The 26,793-nt window shown below is 46.6% G+C and overlaps 1 protein-coding gene across 2 annotated transcripts; it reads right to left on the reverse strand.

The window, feature by feature from the left end:
* Positions 1-1,114: 1,114 nt before the first annotated feature.
* MAFF (MAF bZIP transcription factor F) lies at positions 1,115-26,793 on the reverse strand. 2 transcript variants are annotated; one of them, XM_035126663.2, is made up of 3 exons: positions 26,672-26,793; positions 5,798-5,870; positions 1,115-3,677 (listed from the first exon to the last, which is right to left on the reverse strand). In XM_035126663.2, the coding sequence occupies exons 2-3, from the start codon at positions 5,831-5,833 to the stop codon at positions 3,264-3,266; spliced, it is 450 nt and encodes a 149-aa protein (XP_034982554.1). In that variant the 5' UTR covers positions 5,834-5,870; positions 26,672-26,793; the 3' UTR covers positions 1,115-3,263. The 2 variants fall into 2 exon arrangements, with proteins under 2 accessions (XP_034982554.1, XP_034982555.1); XM_035126664.2 differs by having other exon boundaries at positions 26,661-26,769.

The raw sequence follows: 26,793 nt of genomic DNA on the forward strand, positions 1-26,793 counted from the left end.
GAAGCTGATTCCATCATGGAGGGGGATGTGATGTCACTGTAAGCTGCAGGATGGGTGAACCCAACCATATGTCTAAAGAAATCAAAGGGTCAATTGTTTGCCATATAAATAAGTCACTGTGGTACATGCCTAGAAGTGACTGCCCACAAATACTCACTGGTTCCTATATTAGCATATATATTTAAGGGTGGAAGATACCTTCAAGACTCATCTAATCTAACCCTCCATGCCCTTTCGTGGCTACCCGCACTCAAGCCAACCCGGACTTGTTTCCTTGCCAACATCTTAACACAGAGGTAGGCAACCTAAGGCCCTTGGGCCGGATGCGGCCCAATCACCTTCCCAATCCAGCCCACGGACGGTCCGGGAATCAGCGTGTTTTTACATGAGTAGAATGTGTCCTTTTATTTAAAATGCATCTCTGGGTTATTTGTGGGGCATAGGAATTCGTTCATCCCCCCCCCCCCAATATATATAGTCTGGCCCACCACATGGTCTGCGGGACGGTGGACCGGCCCACGGCTGAAAAAGGTCTTAACATTATCAACGAGGTGGTGAACCTAGCATTCCAGGGCTGATGAGATTGTAGGTGGCATAAGTTTCCTTTTCCCCCTCTTACACTCCCAGCTTGGGCCAAGATTCTAGCCCGATTATAAAGTTGATGGTGATGGACCAAAACCGATTTCCCCCTGGTGGATTAGAGGTGATTATTATCCTTTAATCGGGTGCTGGTTCCTGCATTCACCATTAGCACATCTCTGAGCCACATCTGGCCCATGAATTACATTCCAAACCTGGTTTAAAGGGAACAGCAGCTTTATTGAAGCATGGCTCAGCATATATTTTAAAAACCCACTTACTATCGGATTTAAACTGAGCCTCTGCTGGGTTTATGGCACTACTGCTCATTCCCAGTGGAAGAGCAGTAATCTAGAGGGACATTTAAACTTCAGAGGAGGAAAAACTCACTCAAATGCTGACTGCTCAGCAATGCATTTCCCATACTCTACTTTCGCTAATCAAGTGTTAATTACAGTGCCACCTTATGTGTGTCCAAATAAACCTTGGAATCAAACTCCCATCAACCCCCAGGATTGCAGCCTTAAAAGGATGCTGGGATAAATATTGTGAGCTCTTAATTCCTCCGAGCAAAGCTCAGCTTGCCCTTCACCTCAGTTTCTCCAGCTAATTTTTATCTGGGTGGAAATTGCTTTTGGTGAGGAGCTCTCAGTTTTGGTTTGTGTAGCCAGGATTGCATTAAGCTATTGTAAACTGCCCTGTGTACAAATTAATCTTTCAATATACATTTGCTGGCTTGCACAGGGCTGAGGAAATTGCGTTTCTTCTGCGCCCTCCCCTCCCCGCACCAGTTGCAGTGCCCCCTCCCCTCTCCCATACAACTGAATGGAGCAAAGAGGACTGTGCAGGCCAGAGAATGGTGTGGCATCCCTGTTTGATGGGTGTTCCTACGTGCATCTTATTCTCCTTCCTCCACCAAAGTGAATGGACATTCCCCCACTTGTTCACAGAGAGCACAAAGCGGTTCATAGGGTTTTCTTTTGGTCTAGGTTGGGGAAGTGGAACGGATGTCTCTCCAGCTGTTGTTCAGCTGCTTCTCCCACCAACTTCAGCCAACATGAGCAAAGGTCAAGGACAATGGGAGTTGCAATCCAACAAGAGATGAAGGGCCACAGCTTCCTCATCCCTGCTGCAGAGTCTGCAGAATCCTCCTGACTTTGGGGCTGGGCCAGTCCTCTGCATACTTAAATTCTCCTGAAAGTAGATGCTTTTAAATTTTTGTAACAATGATGTTTAATTATTTCCTGATGCTCTGGGCCTAGTTTTTTCCCCACTACACAGGGAAAATGGAGAGTAAAAATGGAAGTTTCTCTCCCCGCAATACCTCATCTGCTATTTATTTTCACACAGGTTGATTTAGTATTATAAAGACACACTTTGCAGATCATGCTGGGGTTTCTTTCTGGCTGCCTCCTCTTTGTCCCCAAATTATCATACCCATCACTCAGCAGGAATACTGCAAAATTCGGCAATAGGCCACCACAGCGATGCCTTCGCAAACTATTCACACTAGAACCAAATAGCTTTCCCAGGATTCCGGTTATAATCCCGTTTCCCCTTCCCCAGCTCAACTATTTCACATGCTTCACCCTTCGTTCTCCTGCCTCGCCCCATCACTCCCCTCCTCACTTTCTCCTAGCTTGCTCTCCCTCTCTTTAGGACGTTGCTTCCACCCTACGTCAGAGACCTTGCAACCTCAGCCCAAGAGCACCGTTACAACTAAGTGTCCCATGAACTAGCGTCACGCACACCTGCACAGCTGAAGACAGCGGCTGCCTTTTCAAATCAATGCAGTGCGCCGCATTCTAGCATGCTAGAGTGGGATACCAGCAACTGACCTAGTCTTCTCGGCATGTACCTCAATGACCCCTTCCTCAGGTCGTTCGTACGACCGTACAGCAATAATTCCCTTCCTTGTCCCTCGCTGCAATTAGTTCCCTCTTTATTGTTATTGAGCCTGCCCACTTACCAAAGGCCCAGGTCTAATTAGGGCTGCTCTTGCTACAGCCTGTTCACACCACACCCACAAATTGAAGAGACCTGGGCCAAAGGGTGCATGGCTGTCAGATACAATGAAGAGGAAGGACAGAGTGACAACACAAACACAGGGCCAGGATGAGAAAGGTGAGCTGACGGGTTCCAGAACCTTGCTTCATCCTGGGCGGTTCCTGCAGCGGCAGCTCTCACCGACAACATGGCGGCTTCTACCTAGTTTGCCCTCTCACAGGAAGGTTATTTCCCTTTTGTAACCCTTGCGACCAAAAGGTTCTCCGAGCCTGTGCTCCCGGCTTATAGCAGGGAAGCCCTCTCTAGGCCCTCCCCATTGCATCAGCTGGGGGCAAGGGTACGCAGAAAGGGAAGAGGAGGAAAACCTGGCAAACATAAAACGGGGGGGGGGAGGAAAAAGGGGGTAACTGGCCACTGCATTTCAATCCACGGATAAACATCAACAGTTAATTACGCAAGTCGGGCACCACCTTCCCACCCTCTCCTCATGAAGGTTAAGGGACAGAGGAGGAAGTTCAACATTCAGCCGTTTCGTCTTCAAGTTGATTCTGTCTCCTTTGGATGGCAGAAGAAAAGTGGAAGAAGGGGGAGGGGCCAGTGCAGCTACAGCCATTCTAGGTGAGAGCTGGGCAGAGGCATGGCAACAGGACTCAGTTCGCGACTCGGGCTTACGGACACTAGGAGTATGTGGCCTGGTTGGAGCCAGATTTGACGATGGTGATGACGCTGGCAGTGGCCACCTTGCCAGTAGTGCCGTGTGCGGTGACCGTGCGGGCAAAGCCCTGCAGCGCCTCGTATTTGCCACGCAAGGCGTCGAGCTCAAGGCGCATGGCGGCATTCTCCCTCGCTAGCTTATCCACCTCCCTCTCCAGCTCCGTCTTCTGCTTCTGCAGCTCCTCCTTCTGACACACCCGCTTGACCCGGCAGCTGGCCGCGTAGCCACGGTTCTTCAGCGTGCGCCGGCGCTGCTTCAGCCGCGCTACCTCCTCCTTGGACAGGCCCCGCAGGTGGTGGTTCAGTTCTCGCACCGACAAACCCATTAGTTCTTCGTCGGAAAGGTGTGGCGTGTTCTCGCCCATTTCCCGTTTGATCTGTTGATGAGCAGAAGGAGCAGGTGAGTATCGAGCACCAGGAAAGCTCGGGAAAAGGGGACATGAGGTGAGGGAGAGAAGCTCAGAAAGGCAAGAAGCCAAGGAGGAAGCTGATCAGGTCTGGTAACATTCTGCACCAAGTGCTCTGACAGTGGTGATGCACATTATCAAATGCATTCATTATGTTTATTTGGGGATGTCGAACCTGTGGTCCTCCAGATGTTGTTGGACTACAGCTCCCATCAGCACCGGGCAGAATGGCCAATGGTCAAGGATGATGGGAGTTATCGTTTTTAACTACCACACCTCGACGGGACTGCAGGTTCCACAGCTCTGTGGTAATTACACATACTTCCAACAGATATTCAAGAGTGCTCGCAAATTAGGTCTAAAATATGGGTGTGTGTACTAAAAGTACTGAACTTGGTCCAGATCTGACCCTGCACATCTATGCTTTAGTTCCATCAAAGTCCATAGGATTTACAAGTGACTCGTGACTAATTTATCCCATTGTTTTCAGCGGGACTAGTCAATGAGATTGAAAGTATGACTAACTTAGTCTGGATTCAACTCAGTGACTTTGAAGTGATTAGCATAACAAATCAGTAACTGGTGCAACAGGTGTAGCATAGGCTTCCTATAATCTGATATCCAGCACACTTTGAGGTGTGAGACAATTAAAACAGGAACGTCACCTTCTAGACTGAGTGTCCCCCACTCCCTGGATGCCTTAACCTACAAGCTTCAGTTCCGCACCCCTTGAAACCACACGAAACCTCGAGGCAATTACAGTGAACCAAAAAAAGATTTATAATAGTGTTGTTTTGAATAGAGAAGTGGTGTACCAAAACAAGAAGCAGTAAAATTTAGGCCACTGATGGCTAGCATTAGGAAGGGACACCTGGACAAGATAAGGAATCAGGTGTCTCTATTTTCAATACCTGCTCAGCCTCAAGGCCTCTTGACAAATACACCAGTTGCCCAACACTGCTTTATTATTATTGTTTCGTTTCCTCAAACATCACGGGTGTGCTCACCTACCACACACCCCTACAGGCTGTTTCACGAGAAATCTCTCAGGAAACCGGCTCGCTCAGCTTCCCCTTCCATTATAGTCCCAGCAAGTGGGAAAACAAGTGTTATAATATCCAGTTAAGACATTCCTTTTCCTTCCTGTTCCTAAGCTAAATTCTTGTACAACTTGGGTCGAGTTGTGTGCAAGGGGAAGCCCTTTAACTCTATATATGGGGCTGGGGTGAGGAAGGCCCTGGCATGCTTTAAGGAACATGGGGCCATGGTGTCACCTCAGACCGATGTTACCAATGTAAAGACAGACTCAAGAAAGAAAATGCGGAGGGGGCCTGCAGAGACTCCGATACAACAGGCAAGGTGAGCACATGCGGCACAAACTAATCCTGGTAGTAAAAGGCAGATCACGTTGAACAAAACAAAACGTAGTGCAATCACACCCTTAGAGGAAAAGTACCAGAGGAAGAGCACAGAACATCCTTCCCCTTTCGGCTCCACCCAGACTGGAATCTTTTGCAGACGCCGTCTGCTGCCACTTTCCAAAACATATTTTTGCCCACCATGAGGATTAGAAACTCGCGTTTCTCAAAAACCTTAAGGAAGTCCAGATTCTCAGGATCCTCCTATGGTGGGAGGAGAGAAAGTCTTAATTCCACACACTAACTTCTGCACGTATATTTACTGGCTCCGAACATTCGGGGAGTAGGACAGGAGGAAAAAGCGGGCAATAATAGAGGGAGGAAGCAAAGTTGTGAAATAAGAAATGGAGGGCCCAGAGAAAAAGAGGGAAAGTGGAAGGCAGGGGAGAGTAAAGGAGGTGGTGGGGGAAAGCTACAGAAAATACACAGCAGAAATGCTGGGCAAAGGTGCTTTTGACATATTTCTGAATTGTTCCAAATGGGGCCATAAATGTTTTCCATTTAAACATACGGACAGTTGCTCACCTGCACAATGACCAGTCTCCCACACCGGCCCACAGTTATGGGATGGATCAGCCTCTCTCCCGTCAGACCCTCCCATCCTGGCCTGACTTTGTCCTGATCTAGAGATCTACGAAAACAAGGCCTGGGACAAGGCAGAGGGACTCTTACCTTTAGGGCTTTGCTCGACAAGCTGTCAGATGACATTTTACGTCGCACTCCCACCGATCCCCGGAAAAAGAGCCTGTAATTGAGCAGGACAGAAAAAATAAAATAAAAGTAAGCCTGTGATCTCCATCCACCTCTGCATTTTGTGCTCTCTGGTGAGTGGGGTGGATGGAGAGAGGCAACATCTGCCACACAAACGTACCCCTTGCTTTTTGCCCTGCTTGGGTCTCCCAACCCCACCCTCCACTAGCCGCTGTGCCAAATGGACAGGCACAGAACAGACACTTGGACTCTTCCCTAAGAAAACCATCCTTGCGGGTGGGTGGAAGTATTCTTCTAATGTTCCACAATTCCTTGGTCCAGCAGAGCAAAGGAGAGATACCAGATTGCTGACCCAGTGCCAGAATGAGTCATGCTTGCTGGTTTGTTTTGCTTTAAAAGAACGTTTTATATATATATATATTTATATTTGTTTAAAAAAACCTGTTCTGGTTTTCTGGTGCTCTCACACACTAGCCCACCTACCTACCCAAAACGCTACACACACACACACACACACCCTGCAATAGCGTCTCTACCCTGGGCATGTCCTGCGGCTACCGGAAACTGCACAAGGGCAAACATTTCCTGAGAGGGAGGAAACAGAACGGTGGGGAGCCAGCTGGCGGATGTGTCTCTGACATGCCACAGTGCCTAGAAAGCCACCAGGGAGAGAGAATTGACACAATATCTTTTTACATGCACAGCAGAGGTATTCAGGCCACTTGGCGGCTGGTGCCTAATAAGCAAGAATCCCCACACCCCCCAAGTGCAGATGCATACTAATCTGCTCTCCTTAGGAGATCAGGCATTAAGCAGCTCTGCCTGCAGTCAGGTGTCTATGCAATTTTGGGGCTGGGGGAAAGGACTATCTCAGTTATATCCATTGGCAGAAGCCTTTGCATTGACACCGGTAGCCTGAAGAATTTCTTGTTAAAAGATTCTGCAGCAGAAAGGACAATTGGCACCCTTCACCAGCTACCATGACAACCCTGGCAAGGCCCTGCTGCTGCTGCCTATCCTGAACCCCATCTATTACTATTATTATTGCTATTATTATTATTACAGTGGTACCTCTACTTATGAATAACTCTACTTACGAATGTTTCTACTTACGAATGGAGCTCCGTCCGCCATCTTGGATGCGGTTTAGATAGGATTTTTTTTCTACTTACGAATTTTTAGATAGGGTTGCTTCTACTTACGAATTTTCTCTCTCAATGCATTCCTATGGGATTCGACTTACAATTTTTTTCGACTTACGAATGTACGTTCGGAACGCATTAAATTCGTAAGTAGAGGTACTGCTGTATTAGGGTGCTGTTGCGGCTACTCTTGAGCAACGACGTCCGAGTCTGCTCTGTCTTTTAACGTTTTATTGTGCATAGTATTTACAGTGCAGAGATAGCAAAAACATGACCTATCAGTCACTCGCAGAATTCGGGAGTGGACGCTGCCTGCTACGTGTCCAACATAAGAGCTTGGGAACCCCAAAACGCGGCTCCCCGACCTTACGCTTCGGTGCGCGCCTTAAATCAGGCGATGGAGGCGGCTGCCTGCTTCCCTCCACCTGTTGGTCAGGGCAGTGCAAGGGCTCTCCTACATCGCTGGGCCTTAACTGCTCCATCCCCGCTAACTCCCTCATTCCCCCACCTGACCTGCTGCTGCTGCTCTCACTGGTCAAGGTGCTGGTGTGGAGGATGGGCAGAGGCTCCCTGTACTGAGGTCCCCTGACTATTATTATTATTATTATTATTATTATTATTATTATTATTATTATTATTTACTACTATTTTCTGACCCAGCTCCCTCAGCAGTGCCCATTGGCTGGATCTATCCACCCTTAAAAGCAAAACAAAAAACACCTGTTAATATTTTATTGGTTCTTGTTTCCCCTTAAGGCAATCAACCAAGAGAAACAATAAAAGAATAATAGCAATTTGTACAGCAGCATCATACAATTAAAAGTTAATGCCACCAGAGCAAAGCTAAAAGGCAGTTTGGTGGGCGAGGAACAGGCTGCAGCGGTACAGACCCCAAATGCCAGAGTGTTTATTCCTCCTTGCGCCACTTGCTTTCGCATATGCTGCAAGAGCAGATAAGTCTCCCAACCACTGGGCAATCAGGGGAGGAAACGCAATTCCCTCCCAGCATTGCAACATTAACTAGCCTTTTGGCCACCGACAGGGCGTGCAAAGTCCAACTACACTGCCGCCCTGTCAAGGCGTAGTGTTGGAATATAACTGAGTGTAACATGGGCACCTGAGAATTTTAGGGATTTTCCCAGGTTCAAGTTTATACCGACAACAACTTCCATCCAAATCAGCGCCACTATAGGGCATGGCCAGATCATATGTTTCAGCACTGCCCTGAAGTACCACAGCACCAGCAGCTATCTGTGGGTACAAGGTGCTTGTTCAAAGCATCTCAAAGCTTGCGCAGTCACCTTGCTATGTACCAATGCTGGACTGGGGAAGCCAGAGTTCATCATCTTTGCTTAGCCCTCGCTCACCTAGGGCCAGTTACTATTTTAGCCTAACCTACCTCACAGGGTTGTTGGGAAGGTAAATGGAAGGAAGCCATGCCCATGGCCCTGAACTTTTTTTGAAGAGAATAAAAACATTTTTTAAAAAATGTGCTAGAGATCAGCAAGGACTTTAAGAGCAGGCCTCTTTTTTTAAAAAAAAACTGTCATGCATTTTGAGCCTTTGGAGATAGGGACAATTAGATCCAAACAGGCACCCCAAAAAAGTTCCCATTTATCCTACTGCTCCAGAAGCCTATGAAAATCAAGCGATTCCCAACATGCTGGCTGAGTACTGTTGATTCCCTTCTAAAGGGAAGGGGGCTCCAAAAGCAGACCAATGAAGCCTGCGCTTATTCTAAACACATAATCTGGGTGTTCGTGTGGAAAGAGAAAAGCACAAAGTAAGGACCGCCTTGCCTCTCTTTCCAAAACTTGATGGCAGAGGTATTTCCTTGATCCCAAAGAAAGGGCAAATTCAGTCAGGTCAGATTCAGTCATGTCAGCTTCAGCACCTGAGGTCAGCAATTTATTTTTGCAGGATTTTTTATAGACATTCCCTCACAGGAGGAGCATCAAAGCCCCAGGAATGAAACCTGAGGCAGACGTTCAGGCGTGGAGTTCTTTCAAATCCGCAGTGTAATTTTCCTAAGAGTCATGTTCCCCACACAAAACACACACACACACACGGTTAGGGCTCAAATGTATTTGTGGAAGATTCCTGGCCAGAGAAATGGACAGATGTATATTCCCCTTAGAATGAGAGGAGGAGGTAGAGGAGGGAAAAAGTTACTCAAGTCTGTTTGTTTTGCTCATACTGAGACATGCCTAGACAGGAGACTGGGGACAGATGCAACGGCGATGGGCACAGGCCCAGCAGCTAGAGAAACAACAGATTCCCAAGTCTTGGAGAACAAACAGGACTGTCTGTTTGAGGAAGCCAGAAGAGCCCCACAGTGCCAGCTTGGATTGGGGCACTGCTAACCTAACCTGCCTCTCCAGAACCAGGCCCAGGAGTTTCTTCTAGGAACAGAAACCTAGCCACACATGCACTCAGCAGCTTCAGCTCAGTGAGCAGAAAATACACTCGTTTTGTTTGGCTTCTCTTGCCGCAGCTTAGTCAGTCACCATTTTCAACCCTCAGGGCAGCCGTGTTTCCATGGGAGGACAAACAGTACCTGTCTGTACAGTCAAATGACATTCAAGATGGGAGGCAGAGGGGGAACCATGAGCTAATACATTTCCTGCCTGTATCCCCAGCACACAGCAGGCACGAAGCTATCCAGGTATAACTAAATAGGCCCGATTATGCTACTGGTTCAAAAAAAAGCAGATAGAAAAAGAAGTGACTCTATAAAGGCCTTCTTGGGCAATCATTTCATCTAACCATTGCACATTGTAACTCATTTGTTACCCAGGCACCTTTCCCCCTTTCTGGACGGTGCTTGTGCCCCGTGACACAATTCCCTTGCTAATGTCATGCTTTAAATATTTTTCATCTTTAACGCTTTAGGGGCTGAACATTCCCCTTCTAGTGCCATTCATCTGCATGCACACTGAAGAGTATCCTTTCCTCCTTGGAGTCCCAGGCATTCTGCAAGCCTCTTAATTTCCTTCGATAAATACAGCTATCCTCTCCAGTGCGAATAAACATATCCCACATACATTACGAACCTTGGTTTGTTTTAACTATGGGGTGATGTTAGGTGTGAAACCAGCACTCATTTCACCATCTCACCCCAGACACTTGCCAAACTACAAAGGAGGCTGGTTTGTTTGTTTGTGGGGAAGCTTGTGGCTTAACACTACATGCAAACCAGGCCACAACACATTTCAAAAGAAAGCAAAAACAAGACTATGGATCCGCACCACTCAGTAGCAACCTGTGGAGGCAGAGCATCACGCTAAGATGCAGCAAGCTTGTTTTCTTCTGCTCCAGAGTGTAGCTGGGGTATTTATTTTCCCTGGAAGGAAGAAAACTGAAGTGGTGGAGGAGAACCTGAAAAAAATTGAATGAAACCCACCCCACTATCAACAGCCCAGCAGGCCATGAGCGTAGCCAGGAATTCTTTTTTTGGGGGGGTGGGAAGAAAGTCAGTTTGGTACCTATTTTTATTTAGGGGGGGCAGTTGCCCCTCCCGGCTACGCCAATGTAGCAGGCCTTTAGAACTGGCAGTTTGCTTTTGATTCTTCCTTCCCAGGACCCATAGGGGCCTCGCTCTATAAAATGAACAAGGAAGGACAGACAGGAAAACCCCACTCCCACTTTAAGCACAGGCCTGCCAAAATAAATCAACTTTTTGCCACTCCACAGAAGGCAAAGCGCCACAGAGCCAAGTGGATCCAAGGGCGTACCCACCATGCGGCAAGTTAGGGCAGCTGCCCTACTCTAGAAGCAGGGCTGGTGGGCAGAGGCGGAGCACAGCCCGGCGGAGCGCGAGTTCGCCATTCCCGCCGCACCGCGCCGCACCCTCCCTCCAGCTCCCCGGCGCGCCCTCAGGCAAGGCCAAGCGCGGCGGGGAACCAGGGAGCGCGGCGCGGTGGGCGGGAACGCCGAACTCGCGCTGGGCTGGGCTGGGCTCCGCCTCCGCCCACCAGCCCTGCTGCTAGGGAGGGGCACAGCCCGGCGGAGCGCGAGTTCGCTGTTCCCGCCCACTTTGTGGCCCCTCCCCTTCCGTGCCTTGGCCCCTCCCCTTGCCCCCCCTAGTTTTGATCCTGGGTACGCCCATGAGTGGATCTCTCTTGGGAGGCAATCTATAGCTTAGGTGAATTTTCTTTAATCCTCTGGATTCTTTGCCCCGGACTGAGCAATATTAACTGTCAAGCAGGCTACAGAAATAGTTAGCAAGGCACCCCAGGGTTTCCCTCCACTTCCCCTCCCACAAAAAAAACCAAACATGATCAGGATGGCCATGTGCCCTACTTTAGAGAGGACAGTACTTTCTTTCAAGGGTTGCCTGGCCCAAGTCCAGTTTAAAAGATAACCCTAGATAGCTCCGTCAGTAGAACGTGCGACTCTTAATCTCAGGGTCATAGGCTCAAGCCCGTTGGGCAAAAGATTCCTGCATTGCAGGGGGTTGGACTAGATGACCCTTGGGATCCCTTCCAACTCTATGATTCTATGAAAAGGAGAGCAACATAGCAGGGGCCTAGAAAGTTGCCTCTCAACACTTGGCAGCACCTGGACTGTAGACTGAGCAGGGACACAGGTTCCCCACTACAGCAAAGTGCATTTTTAAAATTTCTATTTAAATTACACCACTCATTTCTAAATTTGCATCTACCCATTTCAACGATCACATGGGATTTTTTTACACGGACATGTGCTCACTATTTTGGGTGAGGTGTTCAGTGGTTACCCCAAATCAGAGTGTATCAATCACTGTGTTGATTGTCAGCGCTGGGGGTGAACCATCCCATTTTTTGCAAAGCTTTCCCCCTCCGCCACTTATATGCATGTAATGTATCCCCTCTGAACATCTTGCTGCTTTGGGAAAGGCAAAGGTTAACCCTGAAAACTCAGCAAGAGTTAATAATGAAAGCTCAACCTTCTATTTGCCTCAACCAGGACCTTTCTTACCCTGAAACAGAGAATGTCACTATGACAAAGTTTGAGAAAGCCCATCTGCATGTAAAGTTACTTCTAATACAGTGGTACCTCGGTTTATGAACACAATTGGTTCCGGAAGTCTGTTCATAAACTGAAGCGTTCATAAACTGAAGCGAACTTTCCCATTGAAAGTAATGGAAAGTGGATTAATCCATTCCAGACGGGTCCGCGGAGTACTCAACCTGAAGCGTACTTAACCCGGAGCATGGGTGTAATTGGTTCCGGAAGTCTGTTCATAAACTGAAGCGAACTTTCCCAATGAAAGTAATGGAAAGTTAATTAATCCGTTCCAGATGGGTCCGTGGCGTTCGTAAACCGAAAATTCGTAAACCGAGGTTCCACTGTTTTTCTATTACCCATTCGTGGACGAATTCAGTTATAAGCCGCCATGAAACCTCATCTTGGCTGGTGCATAAATGGGGTGTAAGCAAATAAACCCACCATTTAGGACCTCCATACACACTGCCCAGGCTTCATAGCTGCCAAGTTTTCCCTTTTCTCGCGAGGAAGCCTATTCAGCATAAGGGAAAATCCATTAAAAAAGGGATAACTTGGCAGCTATGCCAGGCTTGCACCCCACTTGGGTGCTGCTAGCACAGTGGTTTTAAAAGGAAACAAACCAACATTTGTCTGTGAATGTAGTCTTAGAATTATGAGTAAGTCCCAAGGAAGCATTCAGCCAGTCTCCTCCCATCCCAAACTAAGGACACAGTTTTAACAACAATACCATCTTTGCAGAGAGAGAGGAGGTTTTTTTGGTGGCTGTCCCACAGGAACTTAACTCCTACAACCCCTCTAGATGGAGAATCTTGCAGAAGTGTTGAAAGTCCTATTTGGGCTAAACTTGCACAGTTAATTAAGACAGGAGAGGAATGGTATTTTCTTCTTCTTTAGCCAACCAGATTCTTTTTTTAATCATTATCTGCCCCAAGCCCTTCCGATGGGCTTGGCTATCCATCTAAATAAATAAGAGGGAGGGGGAGAGAGGGAGGGAGAGTCCTTTGAGGAGGACCGATAGGTCAGAGACAGCAGGAACGTGGGAGGGAGAAAAGCCGGCTCACTGTGAATCAGCAGAAACAGGTTGCTAAGGCCATCCGTGTTGCCCTCTCTACTGTGCAGTCTACCAGCACCGAAGGTTGAACTGGACTGCTGCAAAGTAGCCAGGCATGCAATCCCTCCCCCCTCCCCCCCCCAGCACAAAGCAGGGCTGACGGACAAGCCACAAGGTAAAAGAGGACAGGTAAAGGAAAACACGAGAAGATGTGGAGTGTCAGGGTTTGCGCAGATGGGAGACGGATGAGATTCCCTGGCCAATGACGGCAGACGAGTCAAGATGTTCTGGAAGAGGAAGCAGCACAAAACACTCAAAGGGCTGCAATACAGAGAGAGCGTCCCCGTTTTTATTCTGGGCTTATACTCACAAGTATGGGAGCACTGTACTTGCCAGAGGAAATGGCACGATAAGCCAACCTTTCCCAATCTGGCGTGCCCCGCCTCCACCCATGATGTTTTGGACGTCGATGCCCGTCAACACAGCCAATGGGCAGGAAATATGGGAGTTGGGAATCCAGCAATATTTGGAAGGTATCACATCGGAGACGCCTTGGATACAGGACCGGATGGTCCAGGGCACGTCAGGTGCAGCCAAGGTATACTTCCAGTGAAGAATCAACAGGGAACCGGGGGGGGGAGGGGGGAGGACACAAAATGAACCATGTGTTCAGCCTCCCCACTTGGAAGAAAAGAAGGAAGAAAGGAGACTGGAAATGAGAGCTGAAGCAAGGGGTGGTTGGCCAGTGAAGTGTTGAAATCAAGCTTTGAACGAGGAAGTCCTCTGTTCACAATCAGTGATGTGCCCAGATTTTGGACATCTTGGGCAAAACATACTCCTTTATCCATCAATGAGACCACCTCATTCTCCCCTGCCACTGTCACAATCTGCTCACTTGTCAGAAAAAGAGTGGTCGCTGAGGGGGAGGGAAAGACAACACACACTGACGGGGGGGAGTGGATCTTGGGAGCCCCCCCCCAGCAATGTGGACCTGGGTGTCAGCCTCTGCTTGATCCTCTCCCCTGAACTCTCTAGGTCAGTGTTTCCCAACCTTGTGCCTCCAGCTGTTTTTGGACTACAATTCCCATCATTCCTGACCACTGGTCTTGCTAGCTAGGGATGATGGGAGTTGTAGTCCAAAAACAGCTGGAGGCACAAGGTTGGGAAACACTGCTCTAGGTGGTCATGGGTAAGGCAGTATCTTTCAAGCTGAAATTCTCAATGGACACAGTGAATTTGCTTCCATGTACATGTGCAAAATTTGTGCTGTCAGGCATGTTCCCCACCTCAATTTGCGGTACTGTATGGTGACGACGACACTGATTTACCCTAGAGTTATCGTGAAAATTTCTGCATGTTGCATACACTGCTAAGGTTTTCCATTTTTTAAAATAGTTCTATAATACTAGAAAGAGTCAGGGCCTTTCTGTGCAACCAAGGAATGCTTACCACAACCACATTTCAACCTTTGTGAAATACTCTTGCATTATAGTAGCACCAAATTCCATCCCCGTGGGTAAGGATGAGAAGAAGCTTTGCGGCAGAGGAAGCTTCTTGCAGGGGCTGGGCTATCCTCCCTGCAACCTTCTCTCTCTCTCTCTCCCCCCCCCCCCATTTTTAAAGTGCAAATAAATGTGTGCTCCAGCACAGAAGAGAGGGAAGGGTGGAAAAGGAAATGCCAGGCTCAGATATCTTTATAATGTAGTTCACTGTGCAGATTATAATGTTGCTTGAAGTTGCAGCGAGTACAAGGTATGGTGTTTAACAGCTCACTGGGGTGGAATATCAACATCGTGTTACATCACTGCTGAAAGAATTGCACTAGCTCTCAATTAGCCACCAAAGTAGGTGCAAGGTGCTGGCATTGATATACAAAGCCCTGTTCAGCTTGAAGCTAGGAACTAGGATGCCTAAAAGATTGTCTAGCCCTTGCATTCCCAACTGATCACCACTCTGTTTTGCAATCACCTGGAGGTGCATGCCTGGGAATCACTGGATCTGGACTGTTTTCACACACTAATACCCCATCCTGTAGAATGCTATCAATTATATTTTATCCGCACAATTGGAATGGATTTCTGGAACCAAATTGCTTTTTTTCTGTGCAGCCTGAGCAGGAGCAGTCACCTTTAAGAAGGAGAGGTCGGAATAGGCCAATATACTGTATATGGGACTGTCCTTGGGTCGGACAACTTTTCCTTAACTTCTCAAAGCTCTTAACCTAGCTCAAGGTTGTCATCTGAACTAGCCAGATGTGTAACTAAGAATCAATCACAGTCCGGCCATCATTTGAAAAATAAGACTTTAGAGCCGTCTTGCCCAAAAATGGCAAACAGACATTCCGTTTTGGCGACTGATACCTTGGTTAAAGGAGCTACTTGGCACCTAGCTTATAGATCTGCATTTCTAACACTGCCTGCTCTACTCAAACCTCTGCTGCTGTTTAAACCTGAATTTAACCCCACCCCATATATATTGTCTCACCCTTTCATGAACTGGAGATAATTCTTCTTTAAGGAAGTTCATAGAGTGCTGCTGGCCACTGTGTGTGTGATGGAGAGGGGGGCAGTAATTTGTGCCAGACATCACTAATTGCATCATAGGGAATGTCCAACAAGTCTCCATGACACTTGTGTAACCACATTCCATGAAGCAAGCAGAGTAGGTGGAAGGAGGAGGAGAACTGGGGGAAAGTACTGCTCCCCTCACCTCGCTAAAGTACAAAATACTGTGCTGGGACATAAAGAACAGATGGGTAGACTGCATACATCTAACTAGCAAACAGAATAACAAATAATAAAGCCATTCATTGGAAAGGCTTAGAAGCTCACAGCAGCCTGAAAGGTTTGTAGCAAGCGAGTGCCCTTGGTGTTAAACTTCTCAGGATCAGGAAACTAATGACAAATAAGAGGTGTATGTTAGGATAGGGTTGCCAGGATATGTTAAGAGGTGTATGTTAGGATAGGGAATTCCCAGACATGTCCTCTTTTGGCAGTGCTACATGCCCAGCCAGGGGAGAATTTTACATTTTAAAGCAAATGTCCTGGATCTTGGATTTTAAAATTTGTGGTTCAGGCTCTGGCAGATGCCCTAAAAAAGCTCAACAACCTTTTGTGTCCAGATTTTTACCTCTTGAAATATGGCAACCCTATGTTAGGATACAGTATTTAAATAGGTCTATGGGCTTGTGATCTTCTTGGGAGGGCAGCTTCTTTCCACTCTCCTTATGTTTGAGGAAGGAGGCTGCAAACAGCTGGGAGAGAAAAAGGATTACTCTGAAATATAAACATCTGTTTACCTTAACTTGCCAATTTAGTACACGCATCAGCAACCCTCTGTGCAATGAAGCACCGTGACTGAAACCCAAGTTAGCTCCATAGAATTCAATGGGACTGCTGGCCTAAACGCAGATACTTTCTTCACTAGCTTGAGAGCTGGTTCGCAACAGGGCATTTGCATATTTCTGTGTACTTTTCTCTCTCCCCGAAGAGCATGTTAATTGAACTTGAAAGCAAAAGCGAGATGCAGACAAGGTGGAGAAGAACAGCACAACCCAAAGACCTTTAAGTGCTGCATTCGACATCTGAGTAGACCCATTAAAAATAATGGACATTATTAACTTAGCTTCACTGATCATAATGGGTCTACTTTGAGATAGGTTGTGTACATGGCGTACAGTTAAAGCACATTCCTTAATGTGCTCTAAATGTATGGTGTGTGTACACAGCCTAGAACGTAGCTGGACACAACCCTAAGGCTACAATCCATTTATTGGGGAATAAGCCCCACTGAGCACCATGCAACTGAGGAATCGTGCACAGGATCGAACTGCACGGGGACTCAAAGAAATGACATCATCACCGGGTGACTAAGGAATAGCAGCACAAATGCATAATATGAATCAGCAGGAACATGGGTTAGAAGTCAAGACAGTAGAAACAGATGCAGCATGGTGGCCAGATGCAAGAGGACAGAGCCCTGTTAGGGACATAGGAAGCTGCCTTATGCCGAATCAGATGACTGGCCCTTCTAACACCCACACAATGATTGACAGCAGCTCGCCACGTTTTCAGAAACGTCTCTATGTAAACTCTGCAGCATAAGCTTCAAAGCCTTTCAAACTTGGGAGTTGCCAAGATGAGTTAAGGCAGGAGATAGTCCTTATATTTTGCCTGCTGGCACAAATCATTATTATGGCAATAATTTTAAGCGAAGCATTCCAAGATGTGCAGTGTCGTAGACCTGGCACCCAACTTCTAATGAAGCTTCCTCGCCTCACTGGAGAGTTGCTACTTCAAAACTAGCCGATACTTCTCAATGCTGTGTATGCTATTTCAAAAGCAGAGGTGGCTTATAATTGCATATGCATAAACATCTGGAGACAGCTGAACTCCAGCATAATAGTATCAAATGCTCAATATAGCTCATCACAGGACACTAAGTTGTGCTTTCTAAGCCAACAAGAAACAGGTGGTTTACATGATTCTTGAACTTGAATTTTATTGTTATTCATGCTTTTACACTGTATTTTATGCTGCTTTTATGTTGTATTACACTTAAGTGTTTTAAATTTGTTGTTAGCCACCCTGAGCCCGGGTTTCTGAACCAGGAAGGGTGGGATATAATTATTATTATTATTATTATTATTATTACCACTCTCCCCACCAAGCAGTGACTTCTTGAAACCCCCTCACAACTGATGTTGCTAGACTACAACTCCCATAATCCCTGACCATTGGCTGTAATGGCGGGGGCTGATGGGATTTGGGGGGTCAACTACATCTGCAAGGGTGTAGATTTGCCAGCACTGCCGTATGTACCCAGAATGGCTTCCCCACTCAGTGTTCTCCCAATCAGCATCCATCAAGTTTCAAGAACTACCCGTGTCAGGAACTATGCCAAAGGGAGGCCAAAACATTGCAACCTGTTTTCCAAAGCTTGGGTTCACTCAGGTCAACACTGCACGAAATCAGTGTGGTAGAAAAGGGACCTGTGTCAATTATGTTATTTGTGAGCAGATTCAGTGTACATGGCTCTTTCATAAGTAGTGTGTACAATGAGACAGGATCCCGCCTGGAGGAGCTTCCAATCTAAATGTTGACAAAGGAGGTGGGAGAAAAGGGAGGATACAAATGGATTCATGTGATCAAGTGCTAATGTGGATCTGTTTGGTATCAACCTATATTATAGAATATGATATGTAATGGAACATAATTCCAAAGGGCATTAGCCAGGCACCATCTCTGTCTTTCTGGTGCCTATGGAACGCCTTCATCTTTAAACAAGCCTTTCAAGTGGCTATCTTTATCCTACTCTGCATCTGTATTGGAACTATATTTAACTGTCTTTTTATGTGAAATAATTTAATATATGGAACTGTTTTTAAACTTTTCTGCTTGCAACTGTTTCATTTTGTAATTGCATGTTTTATTTCTGTAACCCGCCTTGGGACCTTCTGATAAAGGGTAGGTGAGAAATCAAAATAAAATAAAAATAGTCTGAGGGGTAGCTCAGTCATTACAGCATGAGACTCTTCATTTCAGGATTATGGGTTCAAGTCTCATAAAGATCCCTGCACTAGATTACACTTGTGATGCCTCCCAACTCTACAATTCTATGATTCTACTGTTGACTGGTTTGCAACATAACCCTAGTTCAATATGACCTAAAGCTGATTTTAGCTCAGAGAGAACCAGATATCTCATAGGATTCTGATACTGTAATTCTGAATTTAGGAGATGAGGGTTGCTAGGTCTCTCTGGGTACTATTGCAAGATTGCCCCAGGTCAACAGGTGCTGCTATATAAATTTATGACCTATGGATCAAAAGACCATACATTTTATGGTCCATGAACCAAATTTATATCTAAATCAAAAAATGGACATAGTGATTTGAGGATAATGTCATGTGGTATGGAGAAATCTATAAGAAAGAGTTAATTATTTGCTTAATTTCTATTCTCTGAATAAAGTTATCTGAAAGAAGCCAGCTCAGCTTTAATGACAGCAGCTAAGATCTCTGTCTCTGTGTCGGTCTGAACTTTCACTTTCCATTAGGATGGAATCCAGTGTTGCAACAGTCTCATGCCTATAGGGGTGGCTAACCGGTAGTCCTTCATATTTTTAGACTTCTTCATCCATAATCCTTGGCAATTGGGCATGCTTGCTGGGGACGATGGGCATTGGAGTCCAAAAACATCTGAAAGACCATACAGGTTTCCCATCTTTGTTCCACATATTAGAGCAGGGCTGACACATCTGGGGCAAAATAAAAAAAATTCCTTCAGTAGCACCTTAAAGACCAGCTAAGTTTTTATTTTGGTATGAGCTTTCGTGTGCATGCACACTTCTTCAGAGGTTTCAAGTGTATCTGAAGAAGTGTGCATGCACACGAAAGCTCATACCAAAATAAAAACTTAGCTGGTCTTTAAGGTGCTACTGAAGGAATTTTTTTATTTTGCTTCGACTCAGACCAACACGGCTACCTACCTGTAACTACATCTGGGGCAGGCAGAATAGGAGAGAAGAGAAAGGAAACTCTGAACCCGAGTGGTATTTAAAGACTAGTTTCCCCACCCTTCTATCCTTCTCCCCTTTTCATATGAAAGACAGTTTGGTCCGCTTAATAATTCCATCTCAATTTAAAATTAATGTGAGACAGGACAGAGTAACAGCCACGTGAAAATGATAAATACTCACTAGAGTGAATGAAGATCACAGCAGGTCCCTCAGGCTCAGGGCTACACCCTGGCTTCATAACTCAAATTTGCAGACCAGCAATTTAAATGCTGGCTCAGCTATCCATCTTGCTTTAGGTGACCTGTCCACCTTTTTGTTATTTGGACACATGAATTTATACCTTTTTTTAAAAAAAAACCTTTAAATAGGCAGCCATCATGGGGGACTAGCCACTCCTTTATTTTTTACTTTCTTATATTTACACCCCACTTTTCTTAAATCATGGAGTCTAAGGCAGCATACCAAGTGGTTCACAGGAAGTCACCCAACCAGGCACTGATCAGATCCGGACCAACTTGGCTTCAGTCAAGCAGCTGCCTCCTATAACTTCAGACAAGACAGCAGCAGCCAGCTTGCAAGCCCTCCCAGAAAGTCTGACTCTGGACATCTGAATCAGGTCATTTGACTGCCCTGAGATCTTGTGATGAAGGGTGGTATATGAATCTAAATAATAATAATAATAATAATAATAATAATAATAATAAGGAGGAGGAGGAGGAGGAAGTGGTAGTGGGTTCCTGCACCTTTAATAGTTGTGTATTCCTGTCTAGTCCTGTCCTCCTTTATATCTGACAGATCAAGTTTGAACTCAAGATAGAGAGGCTGCTTCTAAACTGGTCCTTTGACTCTATACCTTTCACATGTCATGAGTCACAGTCATCCCAAACAAAAAACCTACTAATGCTAACAGCCCAGTTTTCCTTGGAACAGACCCTCATCGATTGCAGGTGAAACTGACAACTGCAGCCCATTTACTCATGTTTACTCAGAACCTCTTCCATCAAGTTCAATTGCACAGGGAATGCTGTGGATATAGCCTATCTTGATTTCAGCAAGGCCTTTGACAAGGTGCCCCATGATGTTCTTGTAAAGAAGCTGGTAAAATGCGGGCTAGACAATGCTACCATTCAGTGGATTTGTAACTGGCTGGCTGACCGAACCCAAAGGGTGCTCATCAATGGCTCCTCTTCATCCTGGAGAGAAGTGACTAGTGGGGTGCCACAGGGGCCCAGTCTTATTCAACATCTTTATCAATGACTTGGATGATGGGCTTGAGGGCATCCTGAGCAAGTTTGCAGATGACACCAAATTATTGGGAGGGGTGGCTAATACCCCAGAGGACAGAATCACACTTCAGAATGACTTTAACAGATTAGACAACTGGGCCAAAGCAAACAAGATGAATTTTAACAAGGAGAAATGTAAAGTACTACACTTGGGCAAAATAAAAATAAAAATGAAAGGCACAAATTCAGGATGGGTGACACCTGGCTTGAGAGCAGTACATGTGAAAAGGATCTAGGAGTCCTGGTAGACCACAAACTTGACATGAATCAACAGTGTGATGCAGCAGCTAAAAAAGCCAATGCAATTCTGGGCTGCATCAATAGGAGTATAGCGTCTAGATCTAGGGAAGTAATAGTACCACTGTATTCTGCTCTGGTCAGACCTCACCTGGAGTACTGTGTTCAGTTCTGGGCACCAGAGTTCAAGAAGGATACTGACAAGCTGGAACGTGTCCAGAGGAGGGCAACCAAAATGGTCAAAGGCCTGGAAACAATGCCTTATGAGGAACGGCTTAGGGAGCTGGGTATGTTTAGCCTGGAGAAGAGAAGGTTAAGGGGTGATATGATAAAAGGTAAAGGTAAAGGTACCCCTGACCATTAGGTCCAGTCGTGACCGACTCTGGGGTTGCGCGCTCATCTCGCATTACTGGCCGAGGGAGCCGGCGTACAGCTTCCAGGTCATGTGGCCAGCATGACAAAGCCGCTTCTGGCAAACCAGAGCAGCACATGGAAACGCCGTTTACCTTCCCGCTGTAGCAGTTCCTATTTATCTACTTGCATTTTGACGTGCTTTCGAACTGCTAGGTTGGCAGGAGCTGGGACCAAGCAACGGGAGCTCACCCCGTCACAGGGATTCGAACCGCCGACCTTCTGATCAGCAAGCCCTAGGCTCAGTGGTTTAACCACAGCGCCACCTGGGTCCCTAGGTTAAGGTTAAGGGGTGATATGATAGCCATGTTCAAATATATAAAAGGATGTCATATAGAGGAGGGTGAAAGGTTGTTTTCTGCTGCTCCAGAGAAGCGGACATGGAGCAATGGATTCAAACTACAAGAAAGAAGATTCCACCTAAACATTAGGAAGAACTTCCTGACAGTAAGAGCTGTTCGACAGTGGAATTTGCTGCCAAGAAGTGTGGTGGAGTCTCCTTCTTCGGAGGTCTTTAAGCAGAGGCTTGACAGCCATATGTCAAGAATGCTTTGATGGTGTTTCCTGCTTGGCAGGGGGTTGGACTGGATGGCCCTTGTGGTCTCTTCCAACTCTATGTTTCTATGATTTACTTCCCAGTAGATCTGAATGGGATGGCAACCCTAAGAATAGCATGGCAAATCACACCTGCTAAAATCCCTTCTTCTACACTAGGGGTCCCCAGACTACGGCCCGGGGGCCACATACGGCCCCCGAGGCTCTTTTATGCAGCCCCTGGGGATCTCCGCCGCCTGCTGCCGCTGCCCGCTCTTACCGGCGTGGTGCAGCGCGGCTGCCGACTTCCGACCCAGAAAAGCGACAGAAATAGCTTGGGCGCACGCGCAAGCATCATTTCCGGTGTACTTCCGGGTCGGAGGAGGCTTCTGCACATGCGCACAAGCTATTTCCGGCGCTTTCCAGGTCAGGAGTGTGCCAGAAATAGCGTTTGTGCATGCGCATGGTTGTGCACAGCTGCGCGCTCCCATGCCCCCACGCGCGCCAGCCCACCACGCAATCGGCGCGGCGGGCATCCGGCCCGAAGCCGGGTAAGTTTGGGGACCCCTGTTCTACACAACTATTAAAGGTGCAGAATTCAGCACATCAGCCTTTCCCCCCTTCACCTGGCCACCCTATCTAGGAAATGCACTTAGGATCAATGTGCCGGTTTTCTATTTATTTAATTTTCAGCAAAGCCTCCTAGACAATTTACAATAACACAATAAAATACAAATTTCATGTGATAAATGGCAGCATCTTAAAAAAACGAAGCAACATTATACGCTCCTAAGCAGTGTAGGGTTTAGCAGATAAATCACCTATCCTTTGAATTGTCCCCTATTCCAGCAACATCTTCCCTTCCTCATTCATGTTACGGGAACAAAAACAATACTTTGGCTTGGGGAGGGGGAAACCACAGGTATGGCATTACATGGATGTGCAGGAGCGCATGTACGGTTAAAGTACCATCATCAGGATTTGCAGTTATGCAAATAAACAATGTGTGACAGCTGAACAAGTCCAGACATTCAGATACCTACCACAGCACACCAAACTTCCCTCAACGGAGAGAGGGGTGGGGCCAGAGCACATGTTTCACAGGCCAAGAGGTACATTTCCCAACATCTCCAAATAAAAACCTGCAGGTAACAATGACAGCTGCTGCCAGTCAGTGTGTGTGAAGACAACACTGGTTTAGACCAACCAATGGTTTGGATTGGAATAAGCAAGTTTTGTATTCTCCGTTTATTCTGTCCCAATAGCGGAAGTGGCAAACTTGGGCCTTCCAGATTTTGCTCAATGACAACCCCTATCAGCCTGAGTAAGCACAGCCAATGGCCAGAGATGATGGGAGGTGTCTTATAGCAATGGGGGGGGGGAGGCAAAGGTCCCCCACACCTGCCCCACGGAGTCTAAAAGCAAGTTACAAACCACCCTCTTGAATGTTGCATTTCCCCTCTTCCTCCCTGTCAAATGCTTCTCTAGGGACAGATACCCATCTTTCTGTTTCTCTTTAAAGTGCTGCGTATCTTGATGATGCTAAAGATAATATCAGCCAACTTTGACCAATGCTTTCCTCTGTCTAGCTCGCCTGGACTCTTCCCACCTGCATTTGACAGAAACTTGCTGCAGTGTAGCTGCATGTGATCTGTGTATGCATGCAGGACGACACGTTCAGAGGTCACAGTTACTTTTGCCGTGACCAGCATTGGCTTGGGGGCCTTTCAGAGAGTTGGGCCAACCTTGAAAGTGGCTGAGGAAAACGCTAGCAAAGTCCTGGTGCAGCACACGTTATCTTCAGAAACAACAAGCAGCAGATTTTCTGTGCGCAGAAAGTGTTACTAAATGTAGGCCCAATGAAAGAATTTCCTAAGCAGAGTAATAACTAGCCTGTGGACCAAGCCATTAGTTGGAGAATTACATTCCTCAGAAGCCATAAACATGCACCAAAGAGTTTATATAAGGCCAGAGATGGAACCACAGAGTACCTATCCGTGGCAAAAGTTTCTGTGAAAACCGCAACAGCTAATTGGGCTCCCAAAATATTGTTATTCTTACTTACTCCTGGATATTCATTTTTTAAAAAATTATACTATGCAGGCATTCATATACAAACATCAGGCCCTCTTTATAAAAAGCAGAAAATACAGTTTTCCACTTATATGTTAAATATGTGCACTATGTTTATAGTGGGTAACTTTTTATAGCCAGATGGGCAGGGTATAAATAATAATAATAATATAATAATAATAATATAATTTAAAAGCACCTTACAGTCTTAGAAATTATGACCTGTGAGTCCCTGAACTTGAACGTGCCAAACAATTGACAACTGACCTGAATGATGTTGTTTTCCTGTTTTTATGCTAAATGAATCAAAATAAAAATTAGCAGCCAGGGAATTATCATTATTTTTGTTGCCTGCCTGGAGGGAGGTGGTCTGTTTTGTTGTTTACTGTATCATCGCTTAAGAAAACTGAAAGAATACAGTACAAAGAATCAAAGAATTGTAGAATTGGAAGAGACCCCAAGAGAAATCTAGCCCAACCCTCTTCAATGCAGGACTCACTTGTTTTTACAGTTTTCTCACAAGTGATCGTATCTTTTGAGGCCCTTGCCTGTTTTCTCACCCCTTAGATATAGCAATTTTCCTAACTATGATATCTATTGGGTAACCTTTTGCCTTCCAACCTACAGTTTCCCCTTCTTCTTTCAACTGTCCCCCTTTTACCTTCTATTCTCTTTTCTTCCTCTGAAGCTATTTATCTGTCACCTACATGTACAGCCACCACCCAACTCACTGGCAAAATTGTAGCCATCTCGGCCGGACAGGCTCAGGTAGGTCTTTCAGCGTGTGGCAAGACTAAACAACAGGATACAGGATAAAAATAATATTTTAAAGAAAATGCCCAAGGAGATTCAAATTACTAGTCAAATAATATAAAGTGGTTAGTGTCATATAATAGAGAACTGGTTACTCTCAAGCTCATGCTAGTAAAGTGGGCAGATGCAACAGGGGGCAGTGACTCCTGCTTCTTTCATAGCTGCATAGAAGACGGAATATCAGCAGGTGTAGCTTGCCCACCTGCCACCTACTCTGGCATTGTTTAGGCACTGGCCGAAAACCACATTATTCTCTTGCGGCCTCTTGGGTTCCAAAGTTATTCTTAAAATTGACGTGGCTGTTTTGCTTCAGCTCTCTCTCTCTCTCCCCGCCCCACATTGTTTGAACTTTGTACGGGATGCTCATTTTGTTGCTTTCAAACAACTGGCAATGTTTTATATCATATTTTACATACCTGCAGCCCTCCAGCCGTTGTGGGAAAACCTCGATCATCCCTAACCGTTGGTGTGGATAGGAGTTGGCGTTAAGAGTCCTTTAAAATATGGAAGGCCACAGGTTTCTCGTTTGTGATCTCTCTCTCTCTCTCTAATATATATATCACCACTTTTCAGGGGGGGGGGTTTCCTTCCTGATCCCAAGTATCTGAAGAACTATCTGAAGAAGTGTGCATGCACACGAAAGCTCATACCAATGACAAACTTAGCTGGTCTCTAAGGTGCTACTAGAAGAATTTTTTTTATATTTTGTTTCAACTACGCCAGACCAACACAGCTACCTACCTGTAACTGATCCCAAATACCGGTAGTTAGTCAGGACTCCCCAGGCATAAAGGATACTCATACCCACCCAGCCTTATTCTAGAGAGAACATTCACACAGCACTGCTCCAGACCAGAGTACTCCCGTTTTATTTTTGTGCTAAAAAATGCTGATCTGGAAACTCTCCTGTGGAAGTTTCCCAAAGCCCCCCTCCGCGTTCCCATTCCTTGACCTCTTGTCACCAGACTCCCAGCCCCCTTCCGGAGGGTCAGGGAACCTGCTTGGGGAATCCCTCCTCCTCTAAACGTCTCCTCCGGCCCGCCAAAGCCAGTACGCCGCCGTTCTCTGAAAATAATAACTGGCTTTTTTAACTACGCGGTATGGCGTGGGAGCGTGGGGGGGTGGGGGGTTGGAGAGGTAAACAACCCTAAAGCAGAAGACGGACCTACACATAACCAGAGGATTTTCTGCCGGAGACCGCCCTGCCACCCCGAAACCCACCATCAAATCCCAGATCACGTCCGTGCCAGACAGACATCTTTACATGTGACCAAGGCCGCAGCACGTGCATACACATGGTTAATATGAACTATGAGTAACTCCAATGTTATTAAGCGATTTCCTGCCTTTTTTGCAGCTGTCTCGGCTCCCTCGCAACTGCGTGGATTTGCGTGAACCGAAGACGGAGACCCAAAAAGGGGGGGAGGATGAACCCACATCCTTCTTGGATCGGGCTCCTTTCCATACCCCCACAGACGAAAACCACGCTCGTGGGCAGAAAACGCTGCCTAAAAGAGCCTCGCGAGTGGATAATGGCTCTCGCTCTCGTGTCGTGAAGGAAATCAACACCAGCAGCCACTCCTCGCAGCCGAAAATAAAGCCACGAAACGCGGTTTTCCGCCCAGCCGTCAGCCTCGGTGCGCCCGCGGTGTGCGCAAGGCGTCCGGGAGCCCCCGCGGGGAAGGCGCCTGGGTGCCCAGAAGCAGAAAGAGCCCACCCTTCGTCCTCTGACGTCTCTAAGTTTCCCTGCTACAGACTTGCAAACGCACCGTCCACTTACTTCGCCCGAACGCCCCGAGTCCGCCTTTTGTTCGCTGCCCTCCTTCCCTTCTCTCCTTCCTTGGGGAGCCCCCGCGTTTTTCTCGCCGATCCGGCACTCGAAACCTTGTTTATTTCTGTAAA

Source organism: Zootoca vivipara, chromosome 10 (genome assembly GCF_963506605.1).
Source record: "Zootoca vivipara chromosome 10, rZooViv1.1, whole genome shotgun sequence".
Taxonomy (NCBI): Eukaryota; Metazoa; Chordata; class Lepidosauria; order Squamata; family Lacertidae; genus Zootoca; species Zootoca vivipara.